Consider the following 17,847-nt stretch of genomic DNA (forward strand, 5'->3'; position numbering starts at 1 on the left):
AGGACCCTGGAGAGGAAAAGAGAGCTGAAGGGAGGGGCGGCCACCACACTGCCTGCACGGTCACCACATGATGACACTGCAACCTGCACAGTGACAGTTCTGCAGTGAAACTGATCTAAGCTAAGGTGAGATTGCTGGAGCAAAGCTGTCAGTGTCCTGTGGGCCTATTTACAATGAGAGACCTGGAGCAGAAACTCCATCCGTCCCATTGTTAATCCGGCCCTGTGCTTACTACACCCCGTCACCCTGCGCCCCATGTCCCCCTGCCTACTGAATCCCCATAGAATAGAATGAATGTGTCTACACTCAATAGGATGTGCCTAGGTCTCTGGAGTGCTGCAGAAATGGACAAGAAGTCCACTCTCGTAAGGATACCTGTAAATTCAATAAACCACTTTGCGCTCATCTAAAAAAAATGGAAATTTAGACAGTTACCAATATAATTGCTTTTTATTTTATAGTAAGGCACTACTATAAAATAAAAAGCGATTATATATAGCGCAAAGTGGTTTATTGAATTTACTGAACCCCATGTCACAAGCATATACTGCAATGTTCATATCACCCGACACTACTCAATACAGCACCCCCATATCAGACTGCACCTGCTTTAATGCACCCGATTTAATGCACCCCATTTCACAATGCATGGAGGTCACTGTTAGCACATGGGCTGCGTAAGAGCTCAGCTACATACAGTACATGTTACATGCAGCCACACCTGTGTAACAGGAGCTGGTGTTTGTACTGTGGAGCCTGTACAATACGGTCATTGGGTCTCCACCAAGTAGTTCGACAAGCAATAGGTTGAGGGTGTATATATCATTATTTTTTTTATCCAGGCAGCAAAAGCCAACTGGACTACACAGATTCTAATTAGTATATGATGTGAACAAACAAATGTTTTGTGATTGAAAAGCATTATGTATTGTAATTTGATGGCACTATGTTAACTATAGAATTAACCAGTGCTTCTCAAATCCAGTCTTCTGCACACAGTACAGCTCCGTACATATCGAGCGATTGGTTGCTGAGCAATATATCGCTCAGAGACCAAATTGCGGAGTGCCCCGTTTTCATCAGGGACCAGCAATGGTCGTTGGTGAAAACAAGACACTCTACTGAGGGAAGCCGCTGGTCGCCAGGAAGATGCTGGTAGCATAAGCATGCTCCGGTGACCAGCGATGACTTCCGGGCTGATCGCGGGAGAGTGCTCCCGGCGACTATCACCCTGTACTCCTTTACACATGGGGATATGGTCACTTAGCGATCATATCACCGGCGTTTCATGCTGAAATCTCCCCGTGTGCACAGGTCTTAAGAGTGCATGTTTTCCTATCTCCTTGCTGGAGCAAATGTATATTCAATGACACACTTTTTAAAAAAGATCCACAGGTGGTTCTAATTATTTAATTTGCGATTCTGTGACGAGATCTGGAAAACATGCACTGTTAAGGTGCCCACAGACGCATCGATCCCGGCGTGCGTTCTGTGCTTAACTAGCACACATAGCATCACATCGTATGCCTTGTGCATGCGATGTGCATGCGATGCGATGCTATGCGATAAAAAGCTAGTACAAAAAGTATGTGCAGCACATACTTTTTGTACTGTGCGATGAGGTGCCGCGGAAGCGCGCACCCCATCGCAGAGCCGGCCTTAGGCATAGGCAAACTAGGCAATTGCCTAGGGCATTTGGAATGCCTAGGGGCATCAGCAGCTTCTGCTGATTAAAATGATATGCAGCATGCCTATATTCTGTGTGTGAGTGAGGCTGAATCTGCACATAAAATAGTGTATTCATGGAAATCACTGTAACATAGCATTCCGTATGCATGTACAGCCACAGTCGCACACAGAATATAGGCATGCCACATATAATTTTAATCATTGGAAGCTCCTTGTGTGTGCTGGTCATAACAATGCAAATAAGATGAATTTTCAACAAATGTTAGCAGAACTGGCCAGGAGCTGCATGTCTTATTAAGTCAAAATGTATGAGGAAACATCTGTATCCAAGCAGAGGTCACAGTGTTAGTGGCTGTGCGAGTGCTATCTGCAGGTGGGTTGCTTGTGCAATAGTGTTCGGCATATGTGTAAGTGTGTCATGTATAAATGCATTAATAATGTGCAACATATGTGTAACAGGCATTATGTGTGTCATGTGTATTAGTGCATTAATAATATGCAACATATGTGTAATGGGCATTATGTGTGTCATTATGTGTATGAAGGGCATTAATAAATGTTGGCATAATGTGTAAGGGGCATTATGGTTATAAGGACATTAATAATGTGTGTCATGTGTAAGGGGCATTACTGTGTGGTATTATCAGGGGTACAGAGAGAAAGGGGTAGGGGGTATAAATTACCCAGGCCAAAGTCTGATGGAAGGGCCCAATGGGGGCCCTGGGCCACCTCCCCTTAGGTGACAGCAGCAGCTGCAGCTCTTCTCCTCTGTCCAGCACACACTGCTTTGTGCTGGGTTGCAGTGTGGCCATGGAGGTGCTTAAAATACAATATTTCTCAGGATTTTTTTCTAAGGGTATAATGTGAATAATGTGAGGAGTAATGTACATAAGGTAAAGTGGTACTACTGTGTGATGTAACATGAATAAAGGACACCATCGCAAGATATAATGTGAATAAAGTTGCACCCCTGTTTGGGCTGAGCACCGAATGTGTGCACTGTTTCTATTTAACCCCTTGAGTGGTGGGTTTTGCTGGGGCAGGACAAACCTACCAGGGCAGGTTTATCCTGCCCCAGCAAAACCCACCACAAGACAGCTGGAAGGTCCCCCTTTTGCTCCGGCGTTAGTACGCCGGAGCTTCCCTGCAGCCGCTCAGCATCTCATCCTTCAGCCGCGGCGCCTGTCACATTCTGCAGTGACGTCGGCGGCAGGCTGGGGGATGTTCGCGGCTCGGGAGGACTCTGGTTACTGAACTGTCCCGAGTTCCCCCGAGCCGCCCGAACATCCCCGAGCCTGCCGCCGACGTCACTACAGGTCAGATGATTGGCGGCCGGCGGTGGGGAAGCTCCGGCGTACGATCGCCGTGTACGCCGGAGCAGAGGGACCCGGGGGGCAACAAGAGGGGTGGGGAGAGGCTGACCGAGGGGGGGGGGGGCACCCCTAAGGTAGTGCGCCAGTGGTGCTCCGATGGAGACACCACTGGCGCGCACCTACAGTACATAGTGGTATGCCCGGAGATTTTCCGGGACAGCCAGCTGTGGCAGCGCAGCTGAGCCCGGAAAATCTCCGGGCATACCACTTAAGTGGTTAAAATATTGCGTGTAGGAGCACCGAAATGATGACTGCTATGATGAGGGTTGATGGTGCTGGGAAAGGGGAGCAGGGTCAGAGGTGGAACTAGTCGCAGTGCTAGGGGGCACCAGCCAAAATCTTGCCTAGGGCGTCATTTAGGCTAGGGCCGGCTCTGCCCCATCGCATAGCATCGCACCGCCGGGATCGGTGCGTGTGTGGGCACCTTTAAGCCCCATACACACGGGGTGATGTGTAGGGACTTTTTTGTACACACCTTAAGTTGCAGTATGTTAGGAATGAAAATAAGGCAATCAGGGACCCCTATACATGGGCTTTCTTTACCATATTATCCCTTTAAACTGAGACACCTACAGTATGATTTACACAGGTTCTGCGGCTGCTGACTTGAAGCCTGCATTTCATCTTGTTTTAATCAGCCACTGATCGGTAATGAGGCGAAGCAGGAAGTGTTGCTATAATACATCTGACCCTATGTCAGAACCATTATGGAGCAAGTGTACATCTACTGTATGTGAAAGTTTATTTTGTAAAAATCTGGGATACTCCAGGGCAGGCATTCCCAACCTGGGTCCATACCTCCCAACATGACCCATTCCAGAGGGACACAATGCTCTGTTTCTGGACTTCCATAAGAAAAGTGCTTCAACACAGGTGATAGCAATCAGAAATTAAGGGGGAAGTCCAGGAAATTAGCATTCTGTCCCTCCTGAAGAGGTCATATTGGGAGGTATGCAAATTGATACATGCAAAAACTATAGGTGCGTTCACACAGGGGACATATATTGCTGAGCAATATGTTGCTCAGTGTCTCCTTTTCATCAAGCGACCAGAAATGGTCGCTGATGAAAGGGAACCTCTGCCGGCGGTGCCGCAGAGGTAATCAGCTGGTCGCAGGAGCAAGCTCCTGCGACCAGCGATTAGAAGGGGGCTTAAAATAGGAGCACTCACCCAGCGTTTTATCGATTTATCACCGCGGCACACTCCTATCACTGGCAATATGGTCGCCAGCGACCATATTCCCAGTGATATCAGCCCCTATTGCAGCCGTGTGTACATGGCTTAAGGATAAGAGGCAGACACAAATTCATGGTATGTACGCATGGAAACCATCCAATGATGTAAGGGCCAGTTAAACTTTGTGAAATAATGAATAATTTTGTCCATTAAGTACGTTTTAGAGGGGTATTTATTAAAGTTTGGTAAGCGATAAAATTGTGAGAGACAGATTAGCACCCAAAACAGCCCTTAGTTGTAATTTTTCAATCACAACTTGCATAATGTAAATTAGAAGCTTATTGGTTAGTACTTTATCTCTCACAGGGGCAGATGTATGAAGCAGTGATAAGGGAGGAGAAGTGGCCCTTGGCAACCAATCAGCTGCTCTGTATAATTTTATATTATGCAAATTATAGATGTTACTTCAGTGCTGATTGGTTGCCATGGGCACTTCCCCGGCTCATTTCTCCTCCTCCCTTATCACTGCTTCATACATATACCCCACAATCTCTTGTAGTCTGTGATAGATTTTGCTCCTAGGATTTTTTTTATTAGCTTGTTTTTGTTACAGAACGTGGTGTTTTCTTGGCTCTTGATCTTGGAGGTGCTAATATCCGTATCATCAAGGTGAAATTGGACGGCTCTAGGGGAGTAGAAATGGACAGTGAAGTATATGACATTCCTGGGACCGTAGTGACCGGGGAAGGAAAACAGGTACATTTTAAGTAGGGCTTTAAAAAAAAAAAAAATTCACTGTGGAACTAAAATGGACTGCTATGTTTTTCACCTATTCCTGATGCAATATGTAATGTAATGTAATTATTTATGGTTTTCTCACTTAAGCAGCAGAAAATTATATTTCCAATCTGGTAGGTTGGAATGAAAATCTGGAAATTTCTGGGTACAAATTACAATTGACCATTTGGAAAATGGACAAAAGCAATAATTTGCATAAAGGCCCATACACACTAGAAGATATTGGCATCAATCTTGTTTTCTGGACATGCAGGTCAATCTGCCAATATTGCTCAGGCCATTTGCACCCGTCTTTCAGTGTGGATGCACAAAATCTTTCATGATCAGCTTAAGGGAAATTGTTGACCAATATCTTTCGGTCCTCGAGAGCTACCAACCGTTTTCATTTTCCAGACCACCTAGCTGCTGCAAAGTTGTACTCATTACTGACTGACACATATTAAAAGATCCACAGGTGGAGCTAATTACTTCACTTGTGATTCTGGGGCAGGTTTATTAAGCTTGGTTAAGTGATAGTGTCTGGCTTCATCACTGGCCAATCAGCTCCTAACTGTAATTTTTCAAACCAACAGCCTGTAACATCACAGTTAGGAGCTGATTGGCCGGTGGTAAAATCCAGACACTATCACTTTACTGAGCTTAATAAATCTGCCCCTCTGTGAGGAGACATGGAAAACATTAACGGTTGGTAGCTTTTGAGGACTGGAGTTTGCTACCCCAGTTCTAGTGTGTATGGGCCCTAAATGAACCAATTTTTTCCATGTTTGGGGCAAATGGTCTATTGCCATTTGTTCCCAAAAATGTCCAGATTTTCATTCCAACCAGCCAGATTGGAAAGATAATCTTCTAGTGTGTATGGCTCTTAAGAGTTGATCATTTTTGTGCAAATACAGGGGTCTTCCTAAAAATCTCTACTTGAGAATAATTCTCCTCACCCCTTTTTCATTTATTTATTTTTGTATTTTGTTACAATCTTCATTTAAAGTCTTACCATGCATAGGCATAATATACCAGCCCAAGTTGTCCTTAGTATTTATTTATTCAACAACAGCAGTGATCAGTACCATTGGGGAACAAGTACCTGTTAAATGGGCGGGGTTTTCTGTGTGTGTGGTCTCACTCATAGGCGTGCGCAGCACATTTTTATTAGGGGGGTGCACCACCAATTGTGCATGTCTAACACCCATTGGGTTTGTCTAACACCACCAATCAGACGTGTCTACCATCATCTATTGGCACTCACTACAATATAAAAGTCTCTCAGCCACGATATAATCTCCTGCTTATTTCAGTCCGTTTTTAATCTTCTTATTACTCTATGTAACAGTTCATTCAAATAAAAGTAAAAAACATATATGGATTACACAGGTATGTAGTGATATGACAATGGTCTAGTACAATTAACAATGCAAAACATTAATAGAATACAGTTCTAAAAAGCAAAAGTCTTTGGTAAAAGGTATTGCTAATTGCTAGAGGCAGGGAGGTGTTTAAGGGCCGGCGCAGCATAAGGGGGTGCCTCTGCACCCCTAACACTCTGGGCGGTATTCAATGAGGCTGATTCGCCATGTTTTTATGGCGATTTTGTGCTGTAAGGCAAATTTTTGACAAAAACGGTGAATCACCCTATTCAATGACCAGATGGCGAATACATTTCAAGGTTTTTTTCGCCATGATTCACCGAGTAGCAATCGCTATCTTTTTATGGTGAAGTGGAATGTGAACTTTTAAAATAAAGTGTTTTGTTTTTTACATTTGGTGTAAAAAAATCAGGAATTTTATTCTGAGGAGGGGCATGCTATTTTTATTCATGTGCTGTAAGCACATGAATATATATTTAATTTAAAAAAATATATTTTTATTTTACACAGACCAGCCAGCAGGGGGCCGGAGCCGAGCCGCTCATTAGATATTCATATATTCACTTCACCCGATCATTACATATGCATGATCGGGTGTAGTGAATATACCCGGTCCCCTGCAGGCAGCCTGTGCTGCCTGGCACCCGGGGAGCCCACCTCCCCCCCACAAACGTTCTGGGGCAGGCAGGGAGACTTCCATCTCCCTGCCTGCCACCGTCCTCAGGCTCCCTGCGGCGTCCGCCGCAGGAGCTCAAATTCGCCGGTCAGGGGCAGCGAGCCCCTGACTCGTTGAATACCGGAGCCGGCGAGGCTCCGGAACGCGGCGACCAGTGGCGAATGTGCAGCGAATCCTAAACAGGATTCGCTGCACATCGCCAAAATCCACATTGAATACTGCCCTCTGTGTGCACGCCTATGCATTCACTGCATGCAAGGTGTGGCAGATTATTGGCATACTGTACTAGTTCCCAGCCCATCAAAATGATAATACAAGCTAGGGATGACCATCGATGATTCAAAATCATTAATGGTTCATGGCTGATGTCAAATACTTTCGCCATGGGGGAGAACCAGATGGTTTCCCTCGATCGATGGAACAGCAAAATTATGCTTTGCTGTGTTTTTCACTGATTTCACCTGCAAAGCCCCACCCTGTGTTTTGATTGGCCCACAGGCCAATCAATCAAACACAATGGATGACCATTGTTCTGTAAAAAAAATCGATGGTCATCCATTGTATAGTTTATCACTCTCGATGGCCAGTTGCACAATTGGCAACAATGGCCATCCGTAATGTAAGCTATCAGTAATGTCCGTATCAGTGGTTGTGCATGGCAGTATGATGCAGCACTTTAATTTCTCTGTTGGGTGCCATCTAGTGGCAAAACACTTAAATTCCCTCCACTGTCCCTATAGATTGTAAGCTTGCAGTAGGGCCCTCTTACCTCCAAGTCTGTCTGTTGTTACCCAGTTTGTTTTATCCCTGTCTACAATTGTAAAGCGCAACAGAATGTGCTGCACTATATAAGAAACTATAAATAATTTAAAAATAGTTCACTACCATAAAGGTGAGGCAGTATTTTGCCTCTTATTACATCATACTTCCCAACATGACCCTCTCCAGGAGGGACACAATGCACTGTTTTTGGACCTCTTAATGTATGATTGCCATCACCAGGTTAATTGATAAGGTGCTTCAACACAGGTGATGGTAATCATACATTAAGAGGGATGTTCAGAAACAGAGCATTATGTCCCTCCTGGAAAGGGTCATGTTGAGAGGTATGTTATATAGGATGTGAAAATGTTAACTTGAACAGCAGTAAATTTTTCTAAATATTGTTTTTTTTTTTTTTCCATAATATTAATCTTACTGGGAAATGGTTAAAAGGTCTACAGTTTCTAAGTAAACCGTTAAGTCGACATGTAATGGGTAGACCTTGACAAAATGTTGACAAACAAATGAAAAGGATGACAAGTTTTGAACTTCCTTTTTTTGGGGGGGGGGGGGGGGGGCGGGGACGGACGGATGGACTTTTTCAAACTTGCCTGAATCATGGCAAGGGTATGCTCTACACTAACTGGGAGTCCATGTCGACAAAAAATGACTCATGTTGACCTTTTCATGTGTTGACGTTTTGCCTTGTCAACCTATTGCATGTTCACCTCCTCCTCTAGCATCCTCAAACTGTCTGCTGTAAGGTGCTGGCCATTTTGTGAGGGACATTTTTCATAAGGAGCCAGCCAGGAGGAGCACCGGGACGCATGCTAGTAAATCTTTGGGTCCCGACTCCCGGTCACAGCAGATGTGGCGGCAGCGTAACAATTGCCCACACGCCAGGTCTGTGTCGCTATTGTTACGCCTCTGGGTCTATCGTGTATTATAAACAGTTTGTGTACCCTCTTGATGATATAATCTGATCATTTGATCTGTACTTCACTAGATTTACAACTAGAGGCCAATTTGAAGGGGGGGGGAGGGGAGAGAAAATTCTGTATATTTGTCACGCTAGTAAGAGATATATATATATCTATACGATTATTTAAAAAGTATAGCTTTCAATAAATGTAACTGACCAGGTGCTGGGTACTTTCTTTTTTTTTTTTTTGGTGATCCTTCATGGCCAGATTGGGTGATGCTCTCTTAGCATGTGAATCTATTGCCTCACCTGGTGGGGAACGATAATAGTGTAGCGTACCAAATGCTGGCATGATCAGAATGATTGGTCAGTGTGTGGGCATAGCATAATTGAATATTGCTCAGACTTTTTTTTTTATACAGTGGCGCACACAGGGGGGGGGGGTTCTGAGTACCCAGAAACCCTACCAGGAGTCTAAAGGCTCTAGGCTGAAAGGTGAGGATCCCCTCTTTTTCCAAGGGTACAAGAATTTTAAAAATCGTCCCTTGGGAACCAGAGATATCTCACTTCAAAGCAGTGGTCCCCATCCAAGCCTGTTAATTGTGCTTCCCAGTCAGATATTTCAGGTTCTGTCTGACTGTTTTTCTGAGGGTAAAGTATATTCCAAAAGCTGGGACTCTCCTCCTTTGATGGACACTAGTAGCTTGTCTCTACTGTTCCCAGAACCAGAGATATCAGCCTTCCAGCAGCTGGTTACTGCTCTAGCTCCACACACCTGGTATGTAATTTTATATTCTCGTTGGGGGATTGCTCTGCCTCCTGAACTCTGATCCCCTAGTCCCCAATACCATGGGTGTGGTATGGGGTTCTGACAGTTGGGATCCCGACAGTCATTAGCCCGATGTCGGGATCTTGACTGCCCAGACTCAGACATTATGGCAAGCGCAACAAAGCCCCTTGCGGGCTCGCTGCGGGCACAGTGGCTCGCTACACGAGCCACCTATTCTTTTCACCCTCTATGGGGTCGTGGACTCCCACGAGGGGAAAAAAGGGGGTGGCTGTCTGCGTTTTGACAGTCGGGATCCCGACGTCGGGTAAATGACTGAGGGGACCACGTCCTGCACCCAATACCATTTGGTAGGAGGGATTCTCTAGTTTTTAATTCCATTAAAATCTATTTCCGGGAACTGGAGATATCTGCAGTCAAGCAAGCTGTCCTCCCACCAGAAAATTATGAATAATAAGCCCACTCCACTATACACCCCTCCTCTGCATATTAAACATCCTCTACCACCCTGGAAGTTATGTATCAGGGTCCCTTCATTCAGCCCAATGCCCCCTTCTCCCACCATCTGTGCAGTAAAGGGGTAATTAGTGGAAATTACTGATCTAGGCCCTACATTTAGCGGTTGATATAATACTCCCTACCACCCGCGGGACATTAAAGCTACCCCCACACCTACCGCTGGAGGAACAGTAGGGGCCCCAATGCATTGCTATGCCCAGGGGTCTACACTGCTGTTGACGCCCATGCATGTATGTACAGTATGTATATATTTATTTATATATATATATACATTTGGTCTATCTATAATACTTTAACTGACCCGGCATATACTGGGTCACCTAAGTGTCCATCTCCGTGCTTTGCTCCGCCCTTCTGGCAACCCCCCCCCCCTTCTGAAAATCCTGCGTTTGCCCCTGATTGAGAGGCTTTCGATCTGATGATCAAAATGCCTACATTCATTATGCTGGCATGGTCAATAGTACTGCTGTTTAAAATGTCGATAGGTCAAAAATTCGTCATGAGTTTTTCATGATTTCTTTCTTTGAAACACATTTGTTCATACCCAGTGGAGGGGCACTATAATAGTGTGCCAAGCGCAAAAAAATCATGTCTTCTTTTTGACCTTGCCGGTATTTTGACGTCAGGATTTTGGCTGTAGGTAAATCATACTGAACCCGATGAAAAAATGTTGTGGGTTTTGGTCTGCGAATGTCCTGTTGTAAACTGACTTCTGAAGACTTAATAGCTTGAAAGAAAGCAAATGAGTCTCTGTACAAGTGTATTCAGCCTTCTAGGGAGAAATTGGATGGAGGTACAGTACCAATCAAACAGCTACCAATTGAAAGTCCTCTTTCAAACACTGCCTGTAACATGGCAATTAGGAGCTGATTGGCCGGTACTTGATCTCCATTCACTTCCTCAATTTGTTATTTCATCCAATCAAACCTTAAAAGTTTCCCCTTCTCTTTCTATCCTTGCAGTTATTTGTTCATGTTGCTGAGTGCCTCAGTCTTTTTCTTGAAAAACAGAACCTGAAGGATGAAGTTCTCCCACTTGGTTTCACCTTCTCATTTCCCTGTAAGCAAACTGAACTAGACAAGGTAAAATCATAGTGTTCAGTTCACTCTTTATTTTCCCTCTCCTCCTATCATGCAGTCACAGAATAATGTACTGAACAAGGTTGAGTGTACATTTTAGAGGAAATCTTCCTTGTTGGTGTTTGAGTGTTCCCAGTATATCAGCTGGTGGAGATAACTTTTACCTCGACTGATTTACTCAAAAGCTTAATGTTAGGCCCTAGATGTAAGCCTTTTTGTAAAGATGGCCCGAAGCCCACCTCTTCAGAATAAACCAGCATGTATTCTGGCAAACCCTACTTTATTTGAAATGCAGTCACCAAAGTTCAACATTCATGTTGTTGAAATTGTTACAATGTCAAAATTTCCTTTGGTGTTCTTGTTGGGCATTAGTTAAGCAATGGCATCTGCAGCATAGCCAAGCCTTGTGATTTCCCCCCCAAGATATGCTAATCTATGTGAATGTTTTTACAGCAAAAAATAAAATAGCAATCCATACAGTCATTATTGGTGGTGAACAGTCTTAGCCATGCCATTGTGTGCCACTACCAGGGAAATAAGGGTCCAATGGGGAAAAAACTTTCAAAGAAACATGGGACAGACCCTCCCAGAAGTGAGCCCCATAGCCGCTACACCCCTGGAAGTTCTGCCCTTGCACATATACCTTTTACTTTAGAACAATAGTGTGTAGCTGATGTAACCCTGTGCCCAATCAATTCTCTTCCCACAGAGTGTACTTATTTCTTGGACAAAGGGATTTCGCTGCTCTGGTGTAGAAGGACATGATGTGGTTCAGTTGTTGAAGGATGCCATTCAGAGATGTGGAGTGAGTTTTGGCCACACTTGCCTGATTAATAATTGACTTGTGGTACTAGTTCACACATCCCACTATAACCATGCTAGAACATGTAAAATCTTGTTCTTCCTACAGGACTATAAAGTTGATGTACTTGCCATTGTCAATGATACTGTTGGGACTATGATGAGTTGCGGCTATGAAGATCACAGCTGTGAAGTTGGCTTTATTATTGGTGAGTTCTATGGGGTGCGCTTAATTCCATTTTAGCAGCACTAAATCCATTGTACCAAGTTGTCCTATTGTCTATCCTCAGATACTGGCACCAATGTATGTTATATGGAAGAGATGGGTAACGTGGAGTCTGTAGAGGGAGATGAAGGTACAATGTGCGTTAGCATGGAGTGGGGAGCACTTGGCGATGATGGAGCATTAAATATTGAGACTGCTTATGACGCTCAAGTAGATCAAGCATCCAGTTTACCTGGAAAGCAACGGTACGTGTAGCCTAAATTTCATTCTCATTTGTGCAGCACAATAAGTGGTTGTTCCATTTACATAAGTTATTTGCAGTATTTTGCTGTTTGTTCCTCAAAACGTCCATTTCACCTTTTAAAAAAAAATAAATAAATGTGCAAATCTTTAAAATTTAAAAAAGTAATGGAGATAATTCCTCATGGTAAAACATGTTTTTATACCAAAATATAATCTGTGATGGACGGCTGTGAGTTTGTGTCTTCGTGATTTTGGAAAAGGGTCACCTTTTTCAGGGATTTATTTTTCTGGACTGCAGATAAAGAAGGAAATAAAATCCCCTAGAAGTGTCAGATCAGGGATGGGGTGCCTTTAGCCCCCCCCCCCCCCCACACACACACAAACCGTTTTTCACTAAATTAAGTTAGTAGTTTTGAGCCCATTCAAATAATCCTAGAATTGCATTATCAAGTAATTACAGTATATGGGAGAAAGCTGTTCTGGTTTTTAGTGCCTTCTAAGCATATAGTTGTGTAGCTGGCAGGGCTTGGCTTATAGGGTATAAAATACACATCTATGTTCTATGGCAGGGGTTCCTTACCACTGACTCCAAAGCTGTGTACACACGGGGGCGATAGGGGCTGAAATCGCTGGAAATATTGCCAGTGATGGGAGTGTGCCCTGGCGATAAGTCGTCGGGTGCGCGCTCCCGTTCTCAGCCCCATTCTAATCGCTGGTTGCAGGAGCTTGCTCCTGCGATCAGCTGATTACCACTGCGGCACCGCCGGCAGAGGTTCCCATCAGCGACCATCTCTGGTCGCTGATGAAAAGGAGAAACTGAGCAATATATTGCTCAGCCATACTGTATATGGCTGAGCAATATATCTCCCCCGTGTGTACGGGGCTTAAGGCACAAAAACAGTCTGGACTGAAAGTATAGCCATACTTGAGCACAGGTGACTTCATTAGTACTTCAGTTATTTTTTTATTTATCCATCTGTGCTCAAGCATGTATTTTGTTATAACATGAGGACTATGTTTGGTAATCCCTAATCTAATGCTCAACTACTACACAATATTTTCTTGTGTTTTGAACAGAAGACAGATCTGCCTTGGTTGTTAAAGCATGTTATCTTGTTCTTTTCCCATTATAATACAGAAACATCGGTAATGTAAATTAGCTACAAAATATAACGTGTGTATATGTGTATATATATATATATATATATATATATATATATATATATATATATATATATATATATATATATATATATATATATATATATATATATATATATATGCATATATGCAGAGCCGGCCTTAGGTATAGGCAGACTATGCAACTGCCTAGGGCATTTGGAATGCCTAGGGGCACCAGCAGCTTCTGCTGATTAAAATGATATGCAGCACTCCTATATTCTGTGTGTGAGTGAGGCTGTATCTGCATATGAAATAGTGTATTCATAGAAATCACTGTAACATAGCACTCCATATGCAGGTACAGCCACAGTCGCACACAGAATATAGGCATGCTGCATATCATTTTAATCATTGGAAGCTCCTTGTGTGTCCTGGTTACATAACAATGCAAATAAGATGAATCAAGTCGACGTGTCAACGTTTCATTGCTTTTATTTGTGCACTATCATCAGGATCCTGATGATGGTGTACAAATAAAAGCACTGAAACGTTGACACGACACGTCGACTTGGTCCTGTCGTCATTTCCTTATTTGGATGAGAAAGCTGAGTGCCACACCTACTTAAAATATATATATATATATATATATATATATATATATATATATATATATATATATATATATATATATATATATATATATATATATATATATATATATATATATATATATATATATATATATATATATATATATATATATAAATTTCTTTACACTGTCAACTCAAGAGAACTGGCAGGAGCTTTTTAAAATTAAAAATCTCTATCTTCAAATGTAGAACATAATACACCATACAGTCTTTGAACATCTAAGAGCTAATTATGTTCCAAGCTCCCATTTTGTACCTTTTGCTATACAGCACTGATCTCCAATTAGCTAAAGTAAAAGGATCTAAGTATTTCAGAACTTCAGTGTCTGCTAACTTTACCATTATGGAACTTCTCTGTGTTAACCTTAAATGAGATTGTAATTATGCCGGTGGTCAAACAGAGAAGCAAAGTATTGGACAAAGCCACCTGTTTAATGACTTTAAGCAAGGGTGCCTAACTAATTTAAGAAACGCTACTATAATAAATAAAAAATACTTTTTTTATTAAAGATTTGGAGTAAGTTGCTTTTTGTAGAATTATCTAAAATAACAGTGGTGAGGAGGGACATAGTTTTACTGCAATTGTGCAAAATTAATATAATTATTAGTCTTGTGTCTGCAGTAAGCTCAGGTGGCCCAAATATGTAGACACTTGAAGTGTGGTTTTTGTCAAGTTTTTTTATTAATTTTTTTTCTACAATCCATCTGCTAGACATCTACACAATATATGGGGAACTGGTTATTCATGCAGGGATGTCCCTGTAACTTAAAATTAGGTTACTAAGGTCATGTATGCAAAATACATGTATTCTCTATCTAAAATAATAATTTTATTTTGAATAAACACCTTATGCAGACCTAAGTACAGTACAGTATATGAATACATTCTAAACATGCTTTTTTTTAATATACCAATATATGTGTGAAACCTTTCTAATTACATATATATTCCACCTTTCCATACAGATTTGAAAAGATGACTAGTGGAATGTACATGGGTGAGATTGTACGTTACGTACTCCTGGAGCTTACCAATAAAGGTCTTCTGTTTGGAGGTGTCAAGACATCGCAATTGGACACTAAAGGATCAATCGGGACAAAGGATGTCTTAGAAATTGAGAAGTGAGTGTTTTTACGTAACTTACATTTAGTTATAGAATGCAAACTAAACTGCTTCTTAATTGTTCCCTATTAATCAATATGTAACCTACAAACATTGTAGAATGTGTGAGCGCAATGGTTATTTATGGACTGTGCATGGTTCTATAGTATCCACTGTAAGCTTTATATTGATCTGTCATCCTCAAAGATTATTTACGTCTCTACAGATTTTGCAGTGCTTTACAGAACTACAGGAAAATTATACAATCATAATCGAGTGCGTGGTTGTAATTAATGACCAAACGGCAAGCCATACTGCCTAATCTGCATGGTAACTCCCATTATAAAGTATAAAAATGAATAAATAGTGTTCCATTTCCAACCAAATCCCAGAAAGACAAAATGCAAGACATGAGCATTGCAGTGACACAGAATAAAAGGGAGGGATGCAGTTTTGGCGAAGCTTAATGTCCAGACAGAAGAATTCCACATAAGCCTAGTACAAAAACTAGCCAATGACATAGATGACCCTGTCCGATAGAGACATTGGTAGTGGGGCAGTGGCCTTGGTAGTCCCATGTTGGAAAATGAGGAGAGAGGGTCTAATCAGTCAAATTATCAGGAGGATATTGGAGTTATGCAGGCATATTAGGGAGGAAAGAGGGCATGGCAGTAATGGGGCGCTGCAAAAAGCATGGAAACTCTGCGGGACATTTATTAAGATGGGAGATCTATATCATATGGGATGTTGCTGTGGGCAACAAATCAGATAAATATGTAGATTCTGATTAGTTAGCCATAGCAACATAGCATGTGAAATAGATCTCCCATCTTAGTAATTTTCCTCCTGTGAGAGAGATGGTATTTGGGCTAGTGGGACATGAGATCTAGCTTCCTTCTTGATGTATTCTTATTTATGTTCTCTTGTACAGTGAACCTTTTGGTTTGGAGAAAACTAAAAGTGTGTTGACCTCTTTGGGACTAACTCCAAGTGATCAGGACTGCGCGACTGTGAAGAGCGTATGCAATGCTGTGCTTATGAGGTCTGCCAAGCTGTGCGCCGCTGGACTTGCTGCAGTGGCCAACCGCATCAAAAACAGACCAGACCCAGTGGGCAGAATCACAGTGGGAGTAGATGGATATGTGTACAAAACAAACCCCAAGTAAGATTGTCGCTTTTCCTGCACTGTGCATGCATCACACAGCCAATATAGTTACTGTTCCGCCGCCCACTGATTAGATGAGAGAACAATGTGCTGAATGGTCATTAGCGCTGCGGTAGTACAATGTGTCCAGGGATTCGGTGGTGTATTGATTTCTGAAGACCTTATTCTACTTTGACAAGGGGACCGAGCACCACCAAGGACTAGGTGAGTATGTAATAATGGATAAAGTAATTTGGTGTCTTATTTTTATAGTTCATCTTCTCTTCATAGAGGTAGTATAGGTGCCAGTAGCCCATTATTGTCAAGACGTCCTGGTACTTGCAGTTCTCAAAGTGCCGAACTGCTGGTTTTGGCTGGCTGGGACCTATAGTCCCAATGTAATCGCATTGACACCATCAACGCCACAACCAAAGGATTTTTGTAGCAGATATTTTTGCATCTTAGACCATGCGCTTCATGAACAGGCCCTTATTAATTCCCATTGTACTATGCAATAAATTAAGCTGTAGTACACTATAAATCTTGGCACAAAGTATCTGCTGTTTTTGTCGCACCTACAGGACTGATCATTGTATTAATTGAGTATTAGATACTGTCAATTGGTGTGAATATTGAATTACAGTACAAGACTCGGGCAACATCTCATTTATTGCAGCTCAGGTTCTGCTCAGCCTGTGCAGCATCTCGCTCACTGGGTTATTGGCCTGGTTAATGCTGAACATAAAGCAGAGATTCACATGTGCGTCCGCAAAGCACATGAACAGTCCAAGTTTCAAGTATATCCATGCTTGGCTACAGGTGAATTAATTATTGCCTCAGTCAATTTGATTTAACCATCTGTGCTGAGCCTTGAATATCTTATAAATCTTGGCTATTAGGTTGCTTTGAGGACTGCATTGGGAAACTCGTACATAGCATTCCACTGTGGTTCGAGTCCTATTAAGGCCAGGGAGACCAAGCCACCCCCCTGCTGCTGCTTTGTTCATTGCATGGTCTGCACTTAAACCACCGTTAATTTCTATGCAATGCGAGAGTGGGCATTGCCACTAATTGCTACATATATTACCTCTTGCTCACCATGATGTTAATAAGTGCACATACTATATACCATTGAAGGGGACACAAGATTGTATATGCCTTTAACTAGATGCCGGAATGGCATGGCGTGAGTGAAGATGTAAGAGGACACATTTGTATGGTAAACCTGTTCCATAGCATTGTGACTTCACTATTCTTTAATGGGTTGCAAGGAAAGAGTTTCCTTAACACTACCACATTTCAGTGATGTTACATATTCCTATGCATTTACTGACATTCACAAACTGCCCTTATATGGGCTTCCCCTTTTCTCTTAACTCTCGCTGGCATTTAGCAATGGAAGCTGACATTCTTAATT

The 17,847-nt window shown here is 42.5% G+C and overlaps 1 protein-coding gene across 3 annotated transcripts in view; it reads left to right on the forward strand.

Moving 5' to 3' along the window:
• The window catches only part of HK3 (hexokinase 3), a 91,183-nt gene that overhangs the window by 60,637 nt on the left and 12,699 nt on the right, over nt 1-17,847 (forward strand). For 2 of the 3 annotated variants that reach the window (XM_083182130.1, XM_083182132.1), the window contains 7 exons: nt 4,852-4,994; nt 11,026-11,145; nt 11,852-11,947; nt 12,053-12,152; nt 12,234-12,414; nt 15,151-15,306; nt 16,218-16,448. In XM_083182130.1, coding sequence (XP_083038256.1) covers nt 4,852-4,994; nt 11,026-11,145; nt 11,852-11,947; nt 12,053-12,152; nt 12,234-12,414; nt 15,151-15,306; nt 16,218-16,448 — 1,027 coding nt within the window. Of the gene's footprint in view, nt 1-30; nt 126-4,851; nt 4,995-11,025; nt 11,146-11,851; nt 11,948-12,052; nt 12,153-12,233; nt 12,415-15,150; nt 15,307-16,217; nt 16,449-17,847 lie in introns of those variants that run through there. The other variant, XM_083182131.1, reaches the window with a different exon arrangement.

This window comes from Crinia signifera, chromosome 4 (genome assembly GCF_055691185.1).
Source record: "Crinia signifera chromosome 4, ASM5569118v1, whole genome shotgun sequence".
In the NCBI taxonomy this organism is placed as follows: Eukaryota; Metazoa; Chordata; class Amphibia; order Anura; family Myobatrachidae; genus Crinia; species Crinia signifera.